The sequence below is a fragment of the Rhinatrema bivittatum genome, chromosome 2 (assembly GCF_901001135.1).
Source record: "Rhinatrema bivittatum chromosome 2, aRhiBiv1.1, whole genome shotgun sequence".
Classification (NCBI taxonomy): domain Eukaryota; kingdom Metazoa; phylum Chordata; class Amphibia; order Gymnophiona; family Rhinatrematidae; genus Rhinatrema; species Rhinatrema bivittatum.
In genome coordinates this window covers 100,028,336-100,054,864 of record NC_042616.1, presented here as the reverse complement: position 1 = coordinate 100,054,864, position 26,529 = coordinate 100,028,336, and the positions used below count along the sequence as shown (strand labels likewise).

At 42.1% G+C, this 26,529-nt stretch overlaps 1 protein-coding gene across 3 annotated transcripts in view; it reads right to left on the bottom strand.

The window, feature by feature from the left end:
* UBE3C (ubiquitin protein ligase E3C) overlaps window positions 1-26,529 on the bottom strand; it is a 496,047-nt gene that overhangs the window by 217,722 nt on the left and 251,796 nt on the right. For all 3 annotated transcript variants that reach the window (XM_029588499.1, XM_029588501.1, XM_029588500.1), the window contains one exon: window positions 5,757-5,854. In XM_029588499.1, coding sequence (XP_029444359.1) covers window positions 5,757-5,854 — 98 coding nt within the window. The remainder of the gene's footprint in view (window positions 1-5,756; window positions 5,855-26,529) is intronic.

The window sequence follows — 26,529 nt, the reverse complement described above, 5'->3', positions numbered from 1 at the left end:
GGCTCTTGATAGTATGGTGTTCAACTCTGCTCCGATGAATTGTAGTAGGTGAGCCGGGATGAGATGGGACTTTTGGTAATTGTCGAGAAAACCCATTGAGTGGAGCAAATTGATTGTTCATCTGAGAGAAGCCAGAGCTCCTTGTTGAGATTGACTTCTGATGAGCCAGTCGTCCAGGTAGTGGAAAACGTGTACATTTTTCTTGTGTAATTGCGCCGCTACCACTGCTAGGCATTTTATGAATACTCTGGGTGCTGAGACAAGTCCGAATGGTAGAACCCTGTATTGGAAATGCTGTTGACCCACCAGGAAACGCAGATACTTGCGATGAGGAGGGAATTTTGGAATGTGAGCGTAAGCGTCTTGTAGATCCAGAGAACAGAGCCAGTCTCCTGTCTGAAGAAGGGGAAGCATGGTGTCTAACGAGACCATCCTGAATTTCTCTTTCCGTAGAAATTTGTTGAGATTTCTGAGGTCTAGGATGGGACGTAGGCCTCCTGTTTTCTTTGGAATGAGGAAAAAATGGGAGCAGAATCCTCTGCCCTGCTGAGGTTGGGGTACCAGTTCCACAGCTCTGGCTCTCAGAAGGGTGGATAATTCAGCTTGCAGAAGAGTGTTGTGATTTTTGTTTATCCAAAGAGACTTTGGAGGAGAGTCTTTTGGAATTGATAGGAAACTGAGTTGATAACCTCGTGATATTATGGAGAGTACCCATTGGCTTGTTATCTGTAACCAATGGTTGTAATAGAAGGAGACTCGACCTCCTACTGGTATGTTTGGGTTGGGGTTGTGCAGATGGCTGCTGTTCTCTGGCATTGTCTCAAAAACCTGCAGCTGGTTCTGTTTGCACTGGTGGTTGAGGCCTGGGCTGAGATCGTTGTTGTGGTTTAGAAGATCTGCCCCTACGTGCCGGTGGATAATATCTTCTTGGCCTGTAGTACGGCTTTCTGGTATCTTTTCTTGGTTGATGACGTGACACTGAAGAAGAGTCTTGTGGGACAGCAGATAACTGGCGCCGTGTCTCTATATGCTCTTTAAGTTGGGCTACTGCATCCTGAACCTTTGATCCAAAAAGGTTGTCGCCCACGCAAGGTAAGTCTACCAATTTATCTTGTACCTCAGGCCTGAGGTCAGAGGCTTTCAACCAGGCCCAATGGCGTGCACTGATCCCCGAAGCTGCAACCCTTGAAGAAGTTTCGAAGCTGTTGTATGCAGCACGAACCTCATGTTTTCCAGCTTCTAGTCCTTTATGGACAATTGCATTAGCTGCATCCTGGTATTGCTGAGGTAGGGAATCAGTGAGCTGCTGCATTTGTTTCCAGAGATTTCTCTGGTATTGCGTCATGTAGAGTTGGGTAAGACACTATCCTGGAATTAAGCATTGCTCCTTGGAAGACTTTCCTTCCTAGAGAGTTTAGGAATCGGTGATCCTTCCCTGGTGGGGTAGACGAATGAGGTCGTACTCTCTTAGATTTTTTCAGAGCCGACTCAACCACTACTGATTGGTGTGGTAGTTGTACTCTTTGATAACCAGGTATATGCTGTACTAGATATGTGGTTTCCATTCTTCTATTGACTGGCTGGACTGAACATGGATGTTCCCACAATCTATTGTAACTCTACTAGTTGTAACTCTACCAGGACCTCGTGAATAGGAATGGCTAGGACTTCCTTAGGGGGATCCACAAATTGAAGAACTTCTAATGTTTGCTGCCTTGTATCTTCCTCAGACACTAATTTAAAAGGGATTGTGTCTGCCATATCTTTTATAAAAGTGGTGAAGGATAAGTCTTCTGGAGTAGACTTCTTTCTTCCTTCAGGAGGAGATGGTTCAGACATAAAACTTTCCGATGATGAATCTGTGTTTCTATCCTCCCAGGAGTCATATGGTGTAGGAGAAGATCTCAGTGGTATTGATGGTACCGCTGGTCTGAACAGTCCTGAAGGTCCTGGTTGAGGTTCATTGAGTGGTGACGGACCAAAAGTATCTCCTATACCTGCTGGCTTAGTAGGAATAGGTTGTAATGTTAAAGCACCGATGAGGGCATCGAGTTTTTTCATGAGCGGTTGAAAAATCGAAGCATCTGGTTGTATTGGAGTCCCGGGTACTGGCATTGGGAACATCATCAGGACTGGTGATGGTATTGGCATCGGTGCTGGTCCCGGCATCGGTGCTTGTCCTGTCTTCGGGGATGGCACCGGCATCGAAAATGGTGTCAGCTTCGACGAGGGTATTGGCATTGGAGGAGTCATCGGTGCCGATGGTCAGAATTCCTGAAGCACTTCTCGCACTGCCTGGCGGATGAATCCACTCAGTTCCTCCGGTATAGCTGATGCAGGCAGAACAGCTATAAGTGGTGGCAGTGAAGGCATCATCGGCTCTACCACAGGGCCCTGTGGTGGCTCGATGTCCGGCACCTCTAGAGGCGGGGAACCCCTTGGTGTAGAAGGCCTCGGTGATTCCTGTAGACAAGGTCTCTTGGCTCCAGGCTGCTCTGGCGATAACAGGGCCTCCGGAATCGAGGAATGTCGATGTCGATGTTTTATACGGTGTTCAGTGGCTTTTTCAAGCCCGGACGTTGATTTCATCGATGCCGCAGATGGGGGTCGGTGACGACCGGTCTCCCAAACCCTCCAGTCGATGTTTTTTAATAACCAGCTTTTTCGACACTCCGGCCGGAGACAAATGGGTGGACGTCGACGTAGAAGGCAATAGCTGGATGTGGAAAAGGTGTTCCATCTTCTCCTGACGTGCTTTTTGACCTTTAGCGGTCATTTCCGCACATTTTGGGCACAACAAAACGTCATGAGATTGTCCCAAACATAGTACACACTCAAGGTGTGGATCAGTAATCGACATAGTTCGATTACACTTAGGGCATTTTTAAAACCTGTGGCCATGATAACCGGGACAGCTGTCGATGGCTATCTGACCAAAAGTTTTGTGAACTCGAATCGAGTCCGAAACAAAAAATTTACTCACCGGCCGGTGGTTGAAGAGAGACCCCGATGTGGGGAATGAGAAAAGAGGGATTTTGGTTTTTAGACAAAAGGTGTGTGAAGAAGTTCACACAGGGTTCCTGCTCCACAATGTTAACTGCAGCACAGAAAAACGAAGACTGAAGAAAGACCCCTGTAGCTCGAGGGATCATGGCATGCTGGGCATGCTCAGTGGGCTCAGTGTGCCAGTCAAAAGTTTCTAGAAACTTTGACAGAAAGTTTTCCGTGATAGAGCTCCGTCAGTGACATCACCCATATGTGAAGACTAGCATCCTGCTTGTCCTGGGATAAGCAAGGAAGTAATCAGGATGGTAAGGAACCAGTGGAAGAAAAGACAGCTAAAGAAGTAAAGAGATGACAAAACTTTTTTCAGGTACTACAGAGAAAGGAGAAAAGATGGTTATGGGATTGTAAGACCAACAGTATATAAGGAAAAATGTGAGGGGGAGATAAGAAAAAAGTAAAAATGTCAAACAAACACTTCTGTTTAGTATTCAAAGGGGGATTAAAAGACAGCCAATTGTTGACAAACGTACATATAGTAATATGGTAGATAATACATCCTTCATAGATTAGTGTATTTATATAAAACTGAGTTCTGAATGGGGACTGGTCAGCTTTTAGTGAAGGGACCAATCCTGGCTGAAGTGAAGAGAATAAATGAATATCTACAGTAAGTGTGGACAGCTGTCAGCTTTACTCACACTTACTGTAGAAGAGGTAAGAGCTTTTCCTTCATCTGCTGGGATATAGGACGGGTTCTAAGGATTGGGCCCCACAACCTTTCATTAGAAATGGAAAGGTGATTCCCGCTGCTCAGCCACTACATTGTTTTTTTAAACTTGGGGGAATGGAAAGGAGTGGGCATGAGTTCAAGGCAGCCAGATGCTACTTTTTTTTTTTTTATAAATGTGGGAGAGAGGGAAGGATCAGGCCAATTTGCTTATTCAGATAAAATGTAGGACAGCGATTTGGCCGACCTTAGTTATCCCGATAACTTTATCTGGCCAGAACTGAATATCGGCGTTGATTGGATAAAGTTTAACTACACTCCGAGAATGTCTCCAATCTTATTTTTCCTATCCAGATAAAATTTTGTGCGCACAAAATTTACCTGCTGAGAGGGGTATGAAATTCAGACCTCGGGATTTGTCTGTCTAAGTTATCTAACCCGCTATACTACTGTGTAATGCTACTCTTAAGGCAGATCAACATGCAAACTGTTCTACAGTGGATATTTATTTATTTATTTATTTTGATTTTTTTTCTATACCGGCATTCGTGATAACATCACATCAAGCCGGTTTACAGTAAACAATGGGGTAATAACCGGAACATAGAACCAAATATGTAATATACATATTATAAATACAGTTACAATAAACAAGGATACGTACAACTAGGAGTAAGAAGAAGAAAAGATAGGAACTTTAACACGTTGTATTAACCTGTAGAATGGTAAAGTTTCCAAAGATGGAAGTGAATGATTTACAATGAATTGTTCAGTTCAAAAATGCAGTTTTTAACAATGAGGATATTTACATTTCTGCTTTGGAAATTGGCCACAGATTTTTTTTGTATTTGCTCTTTAATAAATGAGCAAAGATAACGTCATCTAGATCCTATACCTTTGCTAAATGAATGCCACAGAACTTCATATTTCGGGGGGGGGGGGGGGGGGTTGTGGGCTTTTGGTTTGTTTTTTTTTTTAACAAGTTTAATTCTCACTTGTGAGACACATTTTTAGAATTCATTCCTTTAGTTGCATGTCAAATAAAAGAACTCTCCCTGCTCCCTATCACCACCAAGAAGCTGCTAAGTGCATTAGGCCTGGAATCCATCAAATATAGAGGATTAACAAGAGCTACTTGCCCAAGTTAACTTATTAAGACCCATGTTTCCAAATATTAGTATCATTATTTTTACATAATAAATATTTTCTAGTTTTACTATCATCATCATTAAGGAAGCAATAATCAAAACATTTTATATGGGTAAATGCATATTTTATTTCATAAAAATGTGTTTTGATCATTGGCACCCGGCACCCTCCCACTCCACACACTGTTCTCAGTGCATACCCTTTTACCTGCACAACAAAAGAGGTGAAGACAAATTGGCAAAGTCAAAATACGTGTGGATATTGTATCTTTAAACCTACATGCATATTTTCCAGTGTGTACTTTGCATCCAGGTTCTTACTGTCAAAGAGAAATTCCTCAGGGAGTTTTCCCTTTGATAAAGAGCTTGCAGTCCCATAGGTACAAATCCCTTTATTGCCCTCTAATAGTAAATGTAATTGTAAACAGAATATGTCTAAATGGCAACTGCATTAACAGAAAAATTAAACAAAATGGCTTACCAATGTGAGGTTGCTTCCACCTCCCCTGTGAAGACAGACAGTTTAACTGTGCTTGGTCTGGGTATCTAAGAGCTACATATCTGACTTAAAACTTACACAAAAAAATCAAAGGGAAAACATCATCTGTATATTTAATGGATTAAATATTCAAACTATCTTCGAATATGCAGTACACAAACATGCTTGCAATACCCATTTAAGTCTGGCTCTGCATAACAATCCAAAATGATCTTTTCCTGCCCAGAGATGAGAACACTCTTCACTCTCTACTTTTAATTATAACATAGATTACGATGGGTGTTTGGACAAAGACAAAATGTGAGGCAAAAAATAAACTCAAAGTTCTTTCTAGAGTCAAACAGTTGAAACACCAACATTAGATTGTGCCACCTACCTTTACTCTTTCTTCAAAAGGAACAACAAACGGTAGTTCAGTCAAAATTGCAAGTTGCCTTTCTTCAGACACTGAAAGAGGTGCCGGCTCTATTCCCACTTTAAAACAGGAAAAAAACAAAACAAAAAACCACTTCACCTGATTTTGTTTTCTTTTTTGAAGCTTAACCGGGTAAGGGAACACTTGAACTAGAAATCCCATTCTATTAACAATGTGAACTATCATAATAGATGGCTGTTCAACATAGTGGGCTTCCTAAATATACTGTCTATTTCCAATAAACTCTTTTTTCCTCATACAGTTAGGATAACATCTTAAATTTTAAAAATTACAATTACAGCAAATTCCAATTACCATAAAATGGAATACATCATTGCATAGTTGACAATACAACAGTTTTGTTGAGCATTTAAAAACAAATACTGACATAACAATACAATCACAATCAACTATGTGACAACTTTGACAGCATCCCTTAGGATAGTATGACAGCGGTAAGAAGATGAAGATCTTATATTACAATTAAACCAAGTATTCCAATTACTGAAACTACCCTATGATTACATTGTTATTTATTTTATGGGAAAAGATACCAAGGTTACATTTTCTTAGGCACATTTAGCTTTGACACTGCGTATTTTGCTTTCAGGCAAGGCTAGCTGTAGAATTAAATGAGTTGCTGTACTGTAATTCTAGAAAGTTTCTTGTTAATAAAGCTGTAGATTTCTTCCAACAGCAGTATCTGGCTTTTGCTGTAATTTGTTGCAGGTCAGAAGGTAGTAGTGGGAGCATGTCAGTGTTAATGGATACATTTTTTATCTGCACGTAATGAGTTCTAAAATGAAATATATTAAACAAGTAGAGTAAAATGTACATTTAGAGAGTCCAGTGCACAGTTAATATTTTAAATTACACAGAACTCATTTTTATTACTAAGGCTTCTGGTCCCTTGAGACTCCACAAGCATGCTAAAGGTCTCAAAATCAACCCTTGCTATGCAACTAACCAGTTCCCATGGAGTGGGTCAAAGGAGCAGTGGCAAAACCATCTCTCTCCTCATCAACAAATTCCTTTTTTTTTTTTTTAAACTCTTTCCTCTCCTGCACCACCTCTGATCCCAGCTTAGGGCTAAGAGGACAATGGCAGCACAGTGCCTCAGGCCGCATCCTCTTCTCCTACTGCCAAGCACCAGTGTCATGTTTTAAACTGTATATATCCTGCACAGTTCAAAGCACAACCCTGGCCCCTGGCAACAGAGGAGGATGATATGACTCAAGGCATCTGCATTAGATAAAGGGAACTCAAGAATAAAGCAAATCACTATATTCGGGCAGCATAGAGGTTTCTCAGTCCCAGATGTCAACATGTTGATGAACACATTCGTAAGCCAAAGCCAATTTCACATAAAAAATTGAATTTCCTGTTAGAAACTAATTTTGCAAGGCTTAGTTTTTATACTAAAACTACTATTCATATACCTATGAATACAATAGTCACCATTACACCTACATTTCACTGGTGGAATGTAAGGGATGTGTATTTTGGGCCTCAGAAATCTATCACTGATTAATCATCTTATCCTAAGTATGTTTTAGAAGAATACCTCAGAGCCTTAGATCAGGGGTGGCCAACTCCAGTCCTTGAGAGGCACAAACAGGATAGGTTTTCAGGATATCTACAATGAATATGCAAGAAAGAGATCTGCATACAATGGAAGCAGTGAATGGAATTCTCTCTCATGTGAATATCCTGAAAACCACAATTCAGACAGCAACCAATGAGGGCCTCATCTTTTACGGTCTGGGAAACCAATAAACTTGGGGGTAACCTGCACAGAGCAGCAGTAGTTACTACCCTTAACAGAAGGCATAGGATTACTATTCTTAACCAATAAGCCTTGATGCTTTTGATGCAACTGCAATGTTGCTCTCTGCTTCAAAGGAGGGGAGGGGGCTGGAAGGAAAGAGGAATTTGGATTCAGACACAACCCCATGACTTTTTATTTAGTCTTGGGTACTGACACACAGACATTAAGGAAAAAATGCAAGCCTTCTTCTACAGCCAAGTCCATAAGCGAAGCACATTAAGCAGCACTAACTGATACCTGGGGGTAAACTGCACAGCAGATACTACCATGGGAAGCTTGCTGGGCACACTGGATGTACTGCCATCATTTCTATGTTTCTACCTATATTTCTGTTTGTGGCTCTTGAGGACTGGAGTTGGCTATCCCTGCCCTAGATCACTTGATTACTGTAACATAATAAGAATTTCTGAACATCAGGGTAAACAAATGTGGGGAAGCAGAAGTAGCGACCAGCTGCACAGGCTCATGGTGGAACAGTTATACTCACAAGAATAAGCCAATTGTTTTTCACTATGGGGTATGTTACAAGACGTTGCTAGGGCCTATGACTTGAATATGTTTTTGGACATGCAGGCAAAGAGTATAAATGAGAGCAGCATTGTGTACAGAACTGGGGCTTCACCTTGGGCTAATAGAAGCACCAGGAGCTGTGCAAGACTTCACTTGGCTAGAAACAGATGTTCCCCCAGCATAAAGGAAAGTGAGCTGTATTTACTTTCACATACAATGGTTAATACAATGCAGTAGCTAATATACTGTGCATATTGATTGATAATCACTTTTCCTTAAAGAATTTCATCTCGGCCACAATCAAAAATGGTTTCTTCAAGCTACATACGCTAAAAAGAATTAAACCTCTCTTACACCCATAGGACTTCCGGACTGTGTTACAAGCCACAATTCTGCCGAAACTAGACTACTGTAACGCCTTACTACTAGGTCTCCCGAAAAACGCTATTCAACCATTGCAGATGCTACAAAACTCTGCTGCTCGCTTACTCACCAATACTCGCCGACACGAACACATCACTCCAGCTCTCATGTTCCTGCACTGGCTTCCTGTAGCATACAGGATTACATTTAAAGTTCTCTCCCTCATTCATAAATCTATACATAACCAAGAGATGCAATGGTTTTCTGATCAGGTTATATTCCGTACATCTAATAGACCTATAAGAAATATCCACCAAGCTAAACTTGCCTCTCCTCCTCTTAAACACATCAAACATGTGACCACAAGAGACCGTTCTTTCTCCTTAGCTGGTATCAACATCTGGAATAAAATGCCCATGGACTTGCGTCTCGAATCCTGCCATAAAACATTCAAAAAAAACCTCAAAACTTGGTTGTTCGAACAAGCTTTCACACTATGATCATCGATTAATCTGAAATGCCGTTTTCTTGTTTACGTTTCACTAGTTTCCTGTTACTATTCTCTCCCTTATGATTGATTCAATCTGCTAATTTATCTGTTCTCCATTTACGCCTGCCATGCCTATTTGCAATATTTGTGACTTGACATTAACTATTGGAATAGGCCTCTAGCAGGGTAATTGCATATATTGCTCTCCTGCTTCGTTATTGAATTAGAATATGCATTTGTTCTTAATAGTTAAAGTAGTTATATTAGGCACTCCTGAATTCCGTTATTTATGTAAAGCCTGTTGCTGTCATTTGTTTACTTCCTGTAAAGCCTGTTGTATGTAAAGCCTGTTGCTAATTTATTGCTTACTGTAAACCGAGGTGATGTATATCTTTACGTGCCGCGGTATATAAAAATCACTAAATAAATAAATATATATATATATATATATATATATAATATACTAGCCGTTAAGCCCGTAACAACGGGCTACATTAACATTTTTTTTTCGGTCCATTTCCTTACCCCTCATTCTCGCCTCCCTCCCCCCCCTCATTCTTCTCCCTCCCCCCTCCCAGCTCATTCACAACCCCTTTGGATGGCGCAGACGGAAGATCTCCGGGGGAGGTCCCTCCCTCCCTCCCTCCCTTGTGCGCGGCAGCACCGCCGCTACTGCTACTCGCCACGCCAGAGGTCCCTCCCTCGGCGCCACCGCCGCTACTGCTCCTCGCCGCGCCAAAGGTCCCTCCCTCCCGCGCCGCCGCCGCTATTGCTCCTCGCCGCGCCAGAGGTCCCTCCCTCCCTCGCGCCGCCGATACTGCTACTGCTCCTCGCCGCGCCATTTTTGTTACAGGCAAGCTCTGACCGACGTGCTGCTCTCTACTGCGCATTTGCGGCACATCGGTCAAGCTTTATTTATCTAGTAGATATACAGTTCTGCTCATATGTTTACATACCCCTTGGCAGAATTTGTAAGATGTGTAACATTTTAAGAATCACATAAATTACCCAACCAATGTATTCCAGAGACAATTAGTCACACCAGCCCAGCTTAAATTGTCTACTGGTATAAAATTCAGCAATTTCAATATAGCCACATTCAATACAACAATATGTATGAATACAGTGTATTATTTATGTAGGACCCACACTTCACAAGTTTGTATGTCATCAAACTCAAAATTAGTTAAAGGTCTTCTCTACTTTATTTTCATCAATATTTTTGTTTTTTTATATTTGATAAATTTTCTAAATTTTACTAAAAGTCATTCCTCCATAAGCTGACAATCCCAAAGTTGATACTCATTTCATTCCATAAGGCTGACAAACTCCAAACTAGATGCTCATTTCAAAACGGTAAATACTCATCTCTGTACAACTCTCTGTCTTATTTTTCTTACATGACCTGATTTATCGCAATCAGGTCGTGTAAGAAAAATAAGAAGATAGTCGATATTCAAGCTAATGGAACGTTTCTACATAGTGAAGATTTGAAGAAAAGGATTCCCCCTGAGACAGAACTTTGTGGTTCGAAACATGATCATGTTGGGGTTGGACTATTGAGAGCTGTACAGAGTTGAGTATTTACTGTTTTGAAATGAGCATCTAGTTTGGAATTTGTCAGCCTTATGGAATGAAATGAGTATCAACTTTGGGATTGTCAGCTTATGGAGAAATGACTTTTAGTAAAATTTAGAAAACTTATCAAATACAAAAAAAACAAAAATATTGATGAAAATAAAGAGACCTATTAATAATTTTGAGTTTGATGATATACAAACTCGTGAAGTGTGGGTCCTACATAAATAATACACTGTATTCATACATATTGTTGTACTGAATGTGGCTATATTGAAATTGCTGAATTTTATACCAGTAGACTATTTGAGCTGGGCTAGTGTAACATTTTAAGAAAACATGAGTGATCAGACAAAACAATTCTGTTATTTTTTAGGTGCTTCAAATTAAATTATGTATCACAGAATAGCACAATCATTAAACAAACCATATCAATAAAGTAAATAATAGGTAACAACCAGAGGTGTTCTGTTATTTTCTTTTTTGAAATGATGCCATAGCAAGAGTGTTCCTGCGTATTTGTTTGGCTCTGTTGATTTGTTTTCTTTCTTCATTAGGTTTGTAGTGTAATTCGAAAATGTCTGTTGTAATTTCTCCAGATAGAAATCCCTCTCTGAGGGTCAGAACAGATGCAATTGTACCGTAGAGTTTGGCTGTAAATAATAGAGCTGGTGGTCGGGGCTGGGTAGAAGCTGGAGGCATGTAGGTATGTATGGCAGTCAATGGGTTTTTGGTATAATGTGGTTTATGTGCGTCCTTCATGTATTTGGACAGTGATGTCTAGAAAGTGGACTTGCTGAGGAGACTGTTCTAGGTTCAGGTTGATGGTAGGGTGGAATTTGTTGAATTCTTGATGGAATTCTTTAAGTGCTTCAAAGTACATGCGTCCAGATGATAATGATGTCATCAATTTATCTTAGGTAGAGGAGCAGCTTCTGGGTATAGGAGTTGAGGAAACATTGTTCTAAGTCTTCCATAAAAATGTTGGCATATTGTGGAGCCATGTGGGTACCCATGGTAGTGCCACTGACTTGCAAATACAAGTCCTCTTCAAATCTGCAGTAGTTGTGTTTATGTGGACAAAATGGCAAAGTTTGTTGACCAGATTAGTTTTGGGGGCATCTGGGATGATACACCTGGGGGCAGATTTTCAAAGGGATATGCGCGTAACCCCGAAAACCTGCCCCAAGCTCCCCCTGTGCGCGCCGAGCCTATCTTGCATAGGCCTGGCGGTGCGCGCAAACCCTGGGACGCACGTATGTCCCGGGGCTTCGAATAAAGGGCTGGCCGGGGGCGTGGCAGCGGTCCGTGGGTGGGGCCGAGTGCTCTGGCATAGCGGCCTGTGCCGGGGCATGGAGGCAGCGCCAGGCGTAACTCCACGAAATAAGATAGGGGGGGAAGGGGATTTAGTTAGGGCTTGGGGGTGGGTTAGATAGGGGAAGGGAGGGAAAGGTGGGGGGGGGGCCAAAAAAAAAGTTCTCTCCAAGGCAGCCCCGATTTCGGAGCGGCCTCGGAAGGAACGGAGGCAGGCTGCTCGGCGTGCGCAGGTTGCACAATTGTGCAACCCCTGCGAGCCGACCCTTAATTTTATAACATGTGCACGGCATGTATACACGAGTATATACACGTTACTTAATATTTTGGGTACTTGCCAGATACTTGTAACCTGGATTGGCCACTGTTGGAAATAGGATGCTGGGTTTGATGGACACTTGGTCTGACCTAGTACGGCAACGTCTTATGTTCTTCCGGCAAGCAGGGGTGGCCATCTGTGCCAGCTGGGGTGGAGACATGAAAGAGGAAATCCCCCCTTCCTCCCTCCCTATCCCCTATTTTCCTAGATCGCCCTTTCCTCTCCTCCTGTGATTTCTATAATTTGCTTTCCTACTCCTTTCCAAAGAGCCATGCTTCTTCTTCCTCTCCTCTATCATCACAGAGATCCGATGTCCATGCTGATTCCCCTTCCTTTTATTCTGTACTGTTAATTAAGATCACTTTTTCCCTAATCCAGAAAAACTCAAAGAACCAAGTAACCCAGATATATAAGAAAGTTTGTAAAACAACTATTTTTACAAAAGTTAAAAAGATATATATTATGCATGCAAATTTAAGGAAATGTATGGAAATATGGCACTCTTGCCACAGCCACTACTCTGAGCTGCTGCAATAAAACTCAGGACTGAGATTAAAAGCACCTGGCGATCACAAATTAGAATGTGCCATACCATTCATTGACAGTTTATTTTACAAAAAAATGGATTTTACTTTTATAAAATGATTTTCCTCTATATTTAAGAGGTAGTGTGAGCTAGAAGCTAACTGCTCTTTCTCCAGCTAAGTGTTTCATCAATTGAAAACACTATTTGGTTCCACTGTGTATAAGCACTTTCTTTCAAAGAAGAGCTAAGACAGATTTTTAAGAATATTACTGCAAATGACCATTGTAAATCATTTACTAATCTATATCCACTCCAGGTATGAACTTTATAGAACAGGTTTTTATATATATAGATTTTTGCATCCATCTGTTACTCCCTTGTTATATTAGATTTATATCTGGAGTGGAGAATCATTTCCTAACAGACTGTGATTTTAGAAACTGCTTCCATTGTAAAAATCATTTCATTTTTAAATATATTACTGGGATACCGCAATTGTGGAAACTTGCTTCTAATTTTGCAACATTCCTTCAATGACAACCATGCAATTTCATATATGGAAGGGAATTACTGCAGAATCAGTTCCCACTTTGTCTCATTTTAAAACATATATTTAGAAAAAGGTGAAAGCTGGCCTGCTGGCTCACAGGTTTGATCCCCAAGTATTAACATCCCCTGGAGGAGAGGTGAGAGTCATGGCCATTGCTCAAGGATGACATCTAGTGACACAGGGTTCCAGAAGCTGCACTGTTGCATGGCCCCCAACCCAGGGCCATCACTGCAGTGACCAGAGTAGGAATCTTAGTGGATATAAAACAGGGGGAAAAATATCCCCAAGTAATTGCATCAGGATACTAGCTTTGGTTCTGACTCAGCTGGAGGTCCAATAGGAACAGAAGGCAACTACGAAATCTAAAACAAAAAAAAAAGTGAGCTTTTATTAAAACTATTTACAGGCAAACTTGTGGGAAATCTAGATGGAGTAGGAATTTCCCTCCCCTTCCAACCATTTCCCCTTCTGCCACTAAAGGGATCCTGTGGGACCCCCAGCTTTGAGAATGTTTCAACTGGGTTGCACTGGCAGGTAGAGTGGTTTAGAGTAAGGTGGTGGGTATGATGTGTGTCTGTGTTAGCACTTGGTGGATATCCCAGTATATCTAATAGGCAATTCATTTGTGCGGCTGTTGTCCGTCAACTCCATGCTGCCATGTTGGGAGGTGGGGGGAGGATATGTACTTGAGAAAAAGAGAAAGAGTATGAGGGAGTGCCTGGGAAAGCTCAATCCCTTAGACTCCTGCTATATGTAATATGCACTTCATTTGAGCGGCGGTTTATCCATTTGCCACCATGTTAGTGAATGGTTGGGGTTGATTTGCGGACAGGTGTGCACATGAGAGAGAGACAGAGAGAGAGGGGGTGTATGGGGAAGCCCAATCTCTCTTCACCTGGACTCCCACTATGCAGTTCATTTGTACAGTTTTGTGACTTCTTGCTATTTGAATGCGTAAATGGGTGGGTGGGAGAATCTGCAATTCTCCCTGCTTTGTCCCTCCCCTTTTCTCTCACCATTGTTCTTCTCCAGGTTTCCACCTCAGCCTTTACCTTCGAGCAAGCAGCCACACACCTCTGTCTGCTGCTGGGGCCTGTCCTCCCTTCCTCTGCTCCATTGTGGGGAGCCTGGCCTGCACACCAGCATTTTGCAGGCTTGTCTGCTCATGGGGCCTAAGCTTCCCCACCATCAGCATCACTTCCTGCCACTAGCAGACTGCACACAGTGCTGTGTGGTATGTGGCACCCAGGTGTGCAGAGTTGACAAGCATCCATATAAATGAAGCATCTTTTTTGTATAGCGGGATATCTAATAACTTATCACAGAAAAAAATCATAATATTCTTAAGGCTAGAACAGTTAACCCTTTCTACCTAGCCTGATGATACCTGCTCTATGCTTGCAGGCTTATTGAAGCCTGAACATCAGGCAGCGTGTCTAGTCTGAAAGTCTGCTCTTTTGTGCACTCAGTGTAGCTCTTCTATGCAGTTTGTAGATTTTAGATTAGGGATTTTATAATCTTGCTCTATGGAAAGAGTAATTTATATCTTCTGGTGAAGGCACTAGTCCCTATATTCAGGCCTACAAGTTTTTAAATTGCTATTGTTGTTCTATGAACACGAATGGAAAGATGTCTGTAAAGGTTATTATGTTATTACTTTATTTGCTGTTTAAGGATATATTTTCTATTATGCACATGTGAGATTGGAGTAAATATGCTGTTGGGAATCAATTTCATGAGGGGTTTGGGTACTACGTTAATATGTTACCTATCCATTCTCCTTTTCAGGCTCTCCATTATAGCCTCATCTAGTTGCAGCACCTTTGTTGCCCCATGTTATGTTGTCCCCCTCCCTGTTCATTGTATTTTCCATCTATTGTTTGATGTAAACCGATATGATGTGTCTACTAATATCGGTATAGAAAAGCTGTTAAATGAACAAATAAATAAATAAATAAAGTATAGTGCAAGTAAACAGGAGAGAATGCTGGTTCCAGTTTTCATATCTGAGATGTGCTGGGTCAGTTTTTAACACTGAGCTTCTTATTGGGACAGCTCTTGAGGAAGAGGTTGGCCAGTGGGGAAAAAGATTGGTTCGTCCTTCAACAATTTTTCTTCAGTGTTACAAAAGCCCTCTGATCTGGGGGAGAGGGAGGGTTTATTTATTCACGTATTTCTTGTATTTATATAGCACCCCTTTCATATAAGGCTAGGCAAGTTTACAGCAATAAAACATAAATCACATAATAAAGATTGTGTCGAGAATTGGGCGAACATGAGCCCCTGTGCTGCGATGTGACCGACCCAATCCTGGGGCTGGCTGTAGTCCACGCCACTGGCAGGTAAGCGCATCCAGGCACGGGCTAGGCTGAAGTTGAAGACTGGAGCTTTGGGACAAACTGAAGGCTCAAGCAGAGCTGAAGACTTGGAACAGGAACAGACAAACCAGGAAATAGGAGACCTTGGATGAGAACCAGCCACCCATGTTGGTCTCTGGAGTAGCCCTCCGGCCACTCCAGAAGCCCTTTCGGACTAACTGCTTAGCAATGGCTTGAGCGAAGGATCGACGAAGGCCAAGGACTCAGGACATTGATGACGAGACAAGGCGAAGGCGCTGAGGACTTGGAACAAGGCGAAGGCGCTGAGGACTTGGAACAGGCAGAAGGCTGAAACAAGAACTTCGGAGACCAGGGACAGAACTCAGGAATTCATAACTTGGATCTTGGACTCAGGAACTCGAACTCAGGAACTAAGAAAGACTCTGAAGACTTAAACCAGTGGCAAAAACTTGGGATACCGGACTGAAGACTTGGACTGAAGACGTGGATACATGAATGAAGAGAGGAACCAGTAGACCAGGAACACAGAGGACCACAAGAAACAGGAGACCTTGAAGGACCTGGAGACCACAGGAAACCCTTGCAAAGACCTGAAGCAACGGGAGAACTGGCTTTTAAAGACCCAAAGCAGTGACATCATCAGGAGGGCCGCGGGGCTTTTCCCACCACGGTCTCTTTAAATCTTGAGGATTAAGTGCGTGCGTGCCTAGGGGATGCCGGCTTCAGCGATGTCAACAGTGAGGAAGGTGGCGGCGTTCCGGGCCGTGAAGATCATAGGCTCAGTCAGCGGTGCCTCTCAGCCACAGGAAGCGGCAGCCAGGCCCAGGCAGCGTCAGGGACAGCGGCGCTTCAGCCGTGCAGGAAGGCAGAGGCAGCTTCAGCGGTATTTCCAGATTGGAGAGTGGCCGCACATAGGCAGCACTGGGAGGTGAATGAGACCGCTCATGGGGCCCTCCCATGAGCTCTATCGCAACAGATTGCTACTACAACATACAACATGCAACCACATGAAGATGCAAGATATTTACAATAGTAGAACATAAATAAAATAAAAATTACATAATAAAATTACTACAATAACACACAGCACAAACATCATAACATAAAAACAAAATATTATCAAAAATATAATTTAATCCTTCTCATTAGATAAAATTAACAAATATTAAAATTCCATCCCTGTTCTACATCTTCAAACATCTTAAAATAGATAAACACTTTAATAATTTAAAAAAGTTAGAGTAAAAGACTAAGCCTTAGTATGCTTATGAAAACTCAAATAATCCCCAATTACATGAATCCCATTAGGGACAGAGTTCCAAAGAATTGGTCCTCTAAAAGAAAAAACTTTTCTCTACATCTCCACATGAAGGGACACAGTCTATTTTCCTGTGAAAACTATAAATTCCTTTGTGGCGTATATACTGGCAACTTATCCAATTTTGGGGCCAGTCCATGCAATGCTTTATAAACTACACTAAGAATTTTAAAAATCAATCCTGTAAAAGACTGGTAACCAACGCAACAATCTCAGTTTCAGGGAAATATGATCTCTAGCTATTGGACTCTGAAGAATGTGCATGGCAGTATGTTGGCTAAGCTGCAGTCTATGTGGTTGAACCTTGGTCACACCAACATATACAGTATTACAGCATTCTAATCAACAAGTAATAAAGAGATCCATATTCAGAGGCATTTAGATGGATAACTAATTACCAGGCTAAATTAATATTTATCCATCTAAAATGTATCTGGTCAATTTAGAGGCGCTCCAGGGAGGAATTACATTTTCTGGATAACTTATCCGACTAACTCTTATCCATCTAAATCCGATCATGCCAAAGAACTGTCCTAAAATTAGCCAGATAAAGTTATCTGGCTAATTATAAGTTAGCTGACTAAATTGAATAGTGTGGCTACACTACTGAATATACCTTCAAAGTTAGCTGGATAAATTTATCCAGCTAACTTTGCCCCCCCGGATGAATAATCACAGCCAAATATTCATGAGCTAAAGGTCAAAGGTTACAAATCTCTCTAAGAGAAAAAAAAAACAGTACCGCACTAATGAAATCTGAGCTTGAAAAGTTAACTCTGAATCTAGGACCACCTCTAAAATCCAAACTTCTTGCTGCATGGAGTCCATTTTAAACTACTGCATTTTATCAGAAAAGGCAAAATTTATACAAATTTACTTGTTAATTTCTTCTCCTTTAGTCCTGCTATACCAGTTCAAAACAACTGAGTTATTTCCCCCTTCCAGGAAATGTAGGAAAACTAAGAACATAAGAAATTGCCATGCTGGGTCAGACCAAGGATCCATCAAGCCCAGCATCTTGTTTCCAACAGAGGCCAAACCAAGCCACAAGAACCTGGCAATTATCCAAACACTAAGAAGGTCCCATGCTACTGATGCAATTAACAGCAGTGGCTATTCCCTAAGAAAACTTGATTAATAGCAGTTAATGGACTTCTCTTCCAAGAACTTATCCAAACCTTTTTTGAACCCAGCTAATCTAACTGCACTAACCACATCCTCTGGCAACAAATTCCAGAGCTTAACTATGTGCTGAGTGAAAAAGAATTTTCTCCGATTAGTCTTAAATGTGCTACTTGCTAACTTCATGGAATGCCCCCTAGTCCTTCTATTTGAAAGTGTAAATAACCGATTCACATCTACTCATTCAAGACCTCTCATGATCTTAAAGACTTCTATCATATCTCCCCTCAGCCATCTCTTCTCCAAGCTGAACAGCCCTAACCTCTTCAGTCTTTCCTCATAGGGGAGCTGTTCCATTCCCTTTATCATTTTGGTCGCGGGAAGGGGGCGGGACCGAAGCCTCCGGCACTGCGGCCGTGCCGGTGGATCGTGCGCCGGCAGCTGGCCGACAGGCAACAAAGGTAGGGGGAGGGATTTAGGTAGGGCAAGAGAGAGTAAGTGGGGGGGAGCGGAAGGAAAGTTCCCTCTGAGGCCACTCCGATTTTGGAGAGGGCTCGGAGGGAACAGGGAAAGCCATCAGGGTTCCTCTAGGGCTCGGAGCACACAAGCTGCACAAGTATGCACCCCTTGCTCGCGCTGACCCCGGATTTTATAACACGCGCGCACATGTTATAAAATCGGGCGTAGATTTGTGAGCACACAAATCTATATCCGCGCGCATGTTATAAAATCTGGCCCACAGTGTTTATCCCTGAAGAAAAATTTAAGAAAAAAATCTCTACAAGATAATAGGGATGTGCAATCATTTTCCCGAATTAGGCAATGTCAATGAAATTGCCTAATTTGGAATGGTTAGGGAGATCTGAAAACATTTAATTTTTTCCTAAATTTCAGAAAAAATTCATTTTTGAGTTACTGTGCGCAAACTCCTGATAGCGCGCACTAACTCTGCCAGGTTAGTGCGCACTATCGGGAGTTAGCACGCACTAACCCAAAAATCAGGGCCCCCCCAAAAAAAAACCAACCCCGAACTGCAGGAAAAACAAAATTCCCGCAAGGGGGCCCCGAAACGAAGCCTGATATGAAATTTTTACCCGAAGCACATCTCTACAAGATAATGCCTGAATCTCTGAAATACATCTTGCTGAAGATATTGCAACCAGAAAAATGGTCTTTAATGTAATATCCTTAATAGACATATTTCAATGGTTCAAAATACAATTGATACTAATGCTTTTAATACTAAGTTTAGATTTCACTGTGGCACAATTGCTCAAAATGGGGGATGTAGTCTCTTGACGCGCGCCCCCCCCCCCCCCCTTTAGAAAACCAATAACATCTGGATGGGGCGTTAGAGTTTACATTAACTCTTCTTCTGTAGAATGAAACTGCTGCTACCTTAGGGCTAGATTTTAAGAACTCTGCGCGGGTGGTCTATGTGTACATGGTTCCCAGTGCTCGCACATGGACGCGGCTATTTTATAACATGCATACATCGGCGCATGCATGTTATAAAATACAATTCCCGCATGCACATGTGCGCTGGATTTTAAATCTGAGTGCGCGGAGGGTGGGTGAATTTTAAAAAGCAACGCGCAAGTAGGCCTTCCCCAGTTCCCTTTACCCCCACCTAACCTTCCTACCTTTTCCCCTCTCCTCCCCGACCCCTAACCCTATTAGATTTTTTTTATTTTTTACCTTACTGCTCCTTCGGAGCAGAAGCAGACTTGGCGTGCCAGCCAGCTAACGGCGCATGCTTCCCCAGGACAGTGTCTAATGCTGCTGTCCTGGCCTGCACCCTCCCTTTCTTTAGGCCCAGCATTTCTGTACATATCGGGGGTTACACGTGTGGCTGGGCCCTTTCAAAAAATGCACTCGGTGCGTGCAGGACCCAGCCACCCATGTAACTCCCGAAACTTACGGGCATGGGCTTCTGAAAATTAGGCCATTAATCTTTAATGAATTTATAGCTAAACTTTTTTCTCAATCTTGTTGTAAAAATGTTAAAATATTTGATACATCTGCCTGCCAGGGAGATACTAAACATTCATTGCAATGTGCCTTAAATAAACGCCATACCATTATATATACTAGTAATGCTGAAATTCTTCTTCCTTTTAATAGAATACAAATCACAGAGGAATAGTAGCCTTTTCTTTGTAATCTTGACCTTTCAAGAGTCATGCTATAAGATGGTCCTTCATTATTGGTCCCTTAACCAGAAGTCCCTGGAAGACTGATAACTGTAGAGGTTGATCAATTTGTAACTTCATTAGGTCTGCATACCATGATCTTCTTGGTCAATTTGGTGCCACTAGCATAACCTGAGTTTTTTTCTTCTTTTTCTCAATATCCAAACTATTAATGGCCATGGTGAGAATATATACATTAACTTCACTCTGGGCCATGACTGAACTAGTGAATCTATCCCTTCGCTTCTTTATTTTTTGCATTGATTGTCAAATCAATGAACAATGATGCTTTTATGAGTCGCTATAAGATACATTTGAGGTATCCACCCCATCATTTTTTTTTTTTTAAGTCTTGACTGAGCTCCCACTCACCTGGATTCAGAAGACCTATTTTGAGATAAATGGCTTTTATGTTTTCCTGTCCTGCAATGTGAGGTCCAGAAATATGAAGATTTCTTTCTGCCCAAGTAAACAAGAGATTTGTCTCATCAGATATTCTTTAACTCAGAATACCTCCCTGTTTGTTCACAATATACCACTGCAGTTGCATTGTCACAAAGAATGCTCACTGCTCTTCTCTTCAATTTGGGAAGAAAGAGATACAGTGCTAAGCGTATTGCTCTGGTTTCTACTCTGTTGATTGACCATGAGGTTTCTTTCTATGTCCACAGTTCCTGAACAATCTGATTTTGACAATATGCTCCCTATCGCGTTAAACTTGCATCTGTGGGGAGTAATATTCATAATGGTGGTTCCAGGCTCACACCCTTTGCTAGGTTCTGGGTTTTCAACCACCAAACAAGTCTCCTCCTCACTGGAATGGGAAGAAGACAACCCCAGCAATTTCAAATTTGGTCTCATCAATGTGAAAGAGAATTCTGTAGAGGTTTCACGTGAGCTCTGACTAATGGCACTAGCTCTAGAGTTGCAGCCATTGTACCTAAATGTTGAAGGTAATCCCATGCTCTGGGGGCTCCCTGAGACAAGAATGTATTTGTTCAATTAACTTGCCCACTCCCTTTGACATTAGAAATACATGGTTTTCTATGGTATCAAATTGTGCCCTAAATATTCTAGAGTCTGGGATGGGATTAAACTGACTGTCCAGCCTAAACTTTCTAATATCTGTACCACTCTGTTGGATATTCTGATATGTATGGATGCACCATAATTCTTTCTTTCCTTTTAAAAGGCTGCTGCTACTATCACTTTGGTAAATGTTCTGGAAGCAGCGATGAACCCAAAAGGGAGTGTTCCAAATTGGAAATGTTTTCCCATTATACATAAACTATGACATTTCTGATGATCTTCCCTGATGGGTATGTGAAAATATGCCTCTGAGAGGTCTAGTGATGATAGAAATTCGCCCTGTTATACTGACAATGTGACTGACTCTAGTGTCTCCATATGGAAATGGAGAACACAAAGATTCATACTTACTTCCTTTTAGATCTAGAATTGGTCTGAACGATCCCATCTTTTATTGGGATCACAAAGTAAACAGAACAGCATCCATTTCTTTGCTCTTGTCTTAGAACAGGACATATTGCTTTCAACAACAATAGTTTGTTTAACGTGGTTTGGACTGCTGCTTTTGTGGTCGTCACACATATTGAAACCATATAAACATGAACTGGAGTTGCTAGTTCCAAAGCGAATACATAGTGATTGATATCTAAAACCCATTGATTTGAGGATATGTGGATACACTCTTGGTAAAATAACTGTAAGCATCTGCCTATCACCTGCACCAAAGAGTGGACCCACCAACTTTCACTGAGATGTGTTTGATGTTTTTGCTGAACCAGTGGACTCCAGTCTTGTTTTTCTGGCACCTTAAAAAGAATGCACTTTTCCCTTGAATCTTATGGGTTGAGTAGAGAACTGTTTCACCGGCCAATGTCACATAACAGTCCTTGGCTTCTGTATATTTCAAAACACAGTTAACATGGATTTACCCAAGGGAAGTCTTGCCTAACAAATCTGCTTCATTTTTTTGAAGGGGATAATAAACATGTGGATAAAGGTGAACCAGTAGATGTAGTGTATTTGGATTTTCAGAAGGCGTTTGACAAAGTCCCTCATGAGAGGCTTCTAAGAAAACTAAAAAGTCATAGGATAGGAGGCGATGTCCTTTCATGGATTACAAACTGGTTAAAAGACGGGAAACAGAGAATAGGATTAAATGGTCAATTTTCTCAGTGGAAAAGGGTAAACAGTGATATGTACTTGGACCGGTACTTTTCAATATATATATATATATAAATGTTCTAGAAAGGAATACGACGAGTAAGGTTATCAAATTTGCGGATTATACAAAATTATTGTATTATTGTATTCAATGTAACATGTTGTTTGTATATGTAAACCGGAGTGAAGGCAACTCTGCTATACCTCGGTATATAAAAAAATACTAAATAAATAAAATATTCAGAGTAGTTAAATAACAAGCGGATTGTGATACATTACAGGAGGACCTTGCAAGAATGGAAGATTGGACATCCAAATGGCAGATGAAATTTAATGTGGACAAGTGCAAGATGTTGCATATAGGGAAAAATAATCCTTCTGTAGTTACATGATGTTAGGTTCCATATTAGGAGCTACCATCCAGGAAAAAGATCTAGGCATCATAGTGGATAATACTTTAAAAATCGTTGGCTCAGTGTGCTGCATCAGTCAAAAAATCAAACAATGTTAGGAATTATTAGGAAGGGAATGGTTAATAAAATGGAAAATGTCATAATGCCTCTATATCGCTCCATGGTGAGATCGCACCTTGAATTTTGTGTACAATTCTGGTCACCGCATCTCAAAAAAGATATAGTTGCGATGGAGAAGGTACAGAGAAGGGCAACCAAAATGATAAAGGGGACGGAACAGCTCCCCTATGAGGAAAGGCTGAAGAGGTTAGGGCTGTTCAGCTTGGAGAAGAGACAGCTGAGGGGGGATATGATAGAGGTCTTTAAGATCATGAGAGGTCTTGAACGAGTAGATGTGAATCGGTTATTTACACTTTCGAATAACAGAAGGACTAGGAGGCATTTCAGGAAGTTAGCAAGTAGCACATTTAAGACTAATCGGAGAAAATTCTTTTTCACTCAACGCACAATAAAGCTCTGTAATTTGTTGCTAGAGGATGTGGTTAGTGTAATTAGTGTAACTGGGTTCAAAAAAGGTTTGGATAAGCTCTTGGAGAAGTCCATTGACTGCTATTAATCAAGTTTACTTAGGGAATAGCCACTGCTATTAATTGCATCAGTAGCATGGGATCTTCTTGGTGTTTGGGTAATTGCCAGGCTCTTGTGGCCTGGTTTGGCCTCTGTTGGAAACAGGATGCTGGGCTTGATGGACCCTTGGTCTGACTCTGACTCAGCAAGGCAATTTTTATGTTCTTATTTATTTATATTTATTTAAAGCTTTTCTATACAGACGTTTGCAAGGCATCACATCGGTTTACATGTAACAGGTGGGGAAATAATATATCAAAATCGTAACTGTGCAGTACATAAAACGAAAACATAAACATAAAGCAATATAACATAGTAGAGCTGGAAAGGCGGTAAGAAAGCGTAAAACATTATAACCTTGTACGCCTGGATATGGAAACGGAAGGAGAGGAGAACCGGGATTTTACGAGAAGTCTCAGTATTATCGGGGTGGCAAAGAGAATAAACTGTGTTAATAAGTACAATGTGGTGTTAGTGGGGGAGACTGCAAGGCATACAAGAAGGGTAGGTTGGATTATGCAAAGGCTTATTCGAAGAGCCAGGTTTTTTAGGTTTTTTTTTAAATTTGTGGTGGCAGGATTCGAGCCGTAGGTCAGGTGGCATAGCATTCCAATTTGAGGGTCCTGCTATGGAAAGTGCTCTTTCTTTTGTGGTAGAAAGGCAGGTGGGTTTAGTAGATTTGGGCGCACAAGGCGTGACGTCACGACGTTTGGCATCACGGCGTGTGACGACGGCGTTCGCTAATGCACTGCCTTGAGCGCCCAAATTGCATTCGTTCACCTTCGCCGGCGGGGGCTGCTGGAAGCCGCTTTGGCTCCCCTGCCCCCGCCGGCGAAGGTGAATGAATGCATGCCTGTGTATGCCTGTGCGTGCAATTTGGGCGCTCAAGGCTGTGCATTAGCGAACGCCGAAGTCACACGCCGTGACGTCAAACGTCAGGACGTCACACCTTGAGCGCCCAAAATTGCACGCACAGGCGTACACAGGCGCACATTCATTCACCTTCGCCGGCGGGGGCAGGGGAGCCTAAGAGGCTTCCAGCAGCCTCCGCTGCTTTCGCCGCCGGCTCCCTCCGCCTGGATGAATGCACGCCCGCCGGCTCCCTCCACCTGGATGAAGGCACACCCACCAGCGAAGGTGAGTGAATGAATGCACGTCCGCCGGCTCCCGCCTGGATGAATGCACACCCGCCGGCGCGTACGGGCGTGCATTCATTCACTCACCTTCGCCGGCGGACGTGCATTCATTCAGGCGTCCATTCATCCACCTTCGCCGGCATGGGCTGCTGGATGCCGCTTTCACCGGCGGCTGCCCCCGGGAGGCAGGGGAGAGAGGACTGTTCAAAGAAAATTCACATGCAGTAAGTTTACTTTTATTACACTTTATTTACTTTTGTTTTAATGACATGTCGAGCCAATTTTCGACCTGCGCCTTGCTTCGGGAGGGGGGGATTTTGACCGGAGCCTGCCTATTGCTGTCACACCACACTAACGCCAGGGTAAGGATCCCGGGGGGTGAGGGGGTCGTTTGCCCATGAAATTTCGTCTCTCTGACCTGACGCACCACACTAACGCAGGGATAAGGGTAGGCGGTAAGTTAGCAGGTTAAACGCGCGGCAAAACTACAAGTTAAAAAGGAGATAATAGGGACGCACATTACTGTGTGGGAGGGAATAGCTAATTAAAGCATTTACATCTCATATACATGCTGCGGGCGGAAAGGGTTACCGGTTGATTTAAAGAAGCGGTAAGGATGAGTTAAAAGGGATAGTGAATCGTGGGTTGGACTTAAGCGGCCAAATTGTGAGTTAGAGGCGGGTTAGAAGCAGGGTAACCGCGGCCGCGCTTTACTGTATCAGCCTGTAAGTTAGCCCATATATTCAGTGGCATAGCCACACCGCTGAATATATTCAGCTATCTTAAAGTTAGCTGGATAAGTTAATCCAGCTAACTTTAGGAAAGTCCTATGGGCCGAGCAGACTTAGCTAGATAAGTTATCCCGCTAACTCTGAATATCCAAGTTAGCCAGATAACTTATCCGGCTAAGTTGGAATGCCCTCATCCCACCCACCACTTAGCCAGCTACTTAGCCAGATAATTAGTTATCTAGCTAAGTAGCAGCTGTTCAGCAGGGTTGGATATTCAGCTGCAAATACTTAGCCGAATAAGTCCTAACATATCTGGCTAAGGAGCGCTGAATATTGCCCCCAAGATTTTTACATTGCTTATTTAATAATGAAAGAAAAACTGATTTAGCTGTTTTTTCTGCATCATAGATTTAAAAATTTGATACCCTTACCTTTTAATTACTTTGTCCCCAGTGATACCTAGTTTTAAGTCAATCTCTTAATGGAAAGCATTGGGATGGAGTGGTAGTAATTTTCTGGGAAAAACAGTTGTTGAAACAACCAGGCAGGGGGAGGGAAGTGTTTGTGTTTTGCTGGTCTCACAGCTATCCACTCATTGGAACTTTTTGCTTGATTTAATGTTATCAATGACTCTGGTGTTCCAGCATTTGTTCATTCTGGATGACTAATTTTCATTGGGAAGCATAAAATCATGCCAAAGTTTTAAAATTTAGAAAATGTACAGCAATTTTAGGTTTAAGACAAGTTGTTGAAGTCCAGCCAATGAAGGGGAATTTACCATAGATTTGCTGTTCTACTCCTCTGATTTCATGAGGGACCAACAGGTTGTTAATGTTAGAGTGGTTTCAGTCTCCTGGTCTGATCACTCAGTGATTAACTTTATTGTGAATTATTCTCTCCCAGCTTCTGCTTTAACTGAGTGGAGGAGAATACTTTGTAATTTTGCTAAGGTATCTGTAGATAGAGTTCCTGGATATTTGTTTGTCAACACCTGAGAATTTCAGTAGAAGGGTAGTTCTGTTAACAAGGTAATGGTATGATGAAATCTCTAGGGCTGTGGATGCTGAGGCTCCTGCTCATTCCATGACTATCAGGTGTTATAACAGACAGCTGTGGTTCACAGAAGATCTCTCTCAAACAAAAGTCAAGGCAATCTGAGTGTCTGTGTCATACACCCCAGTTAGGCGG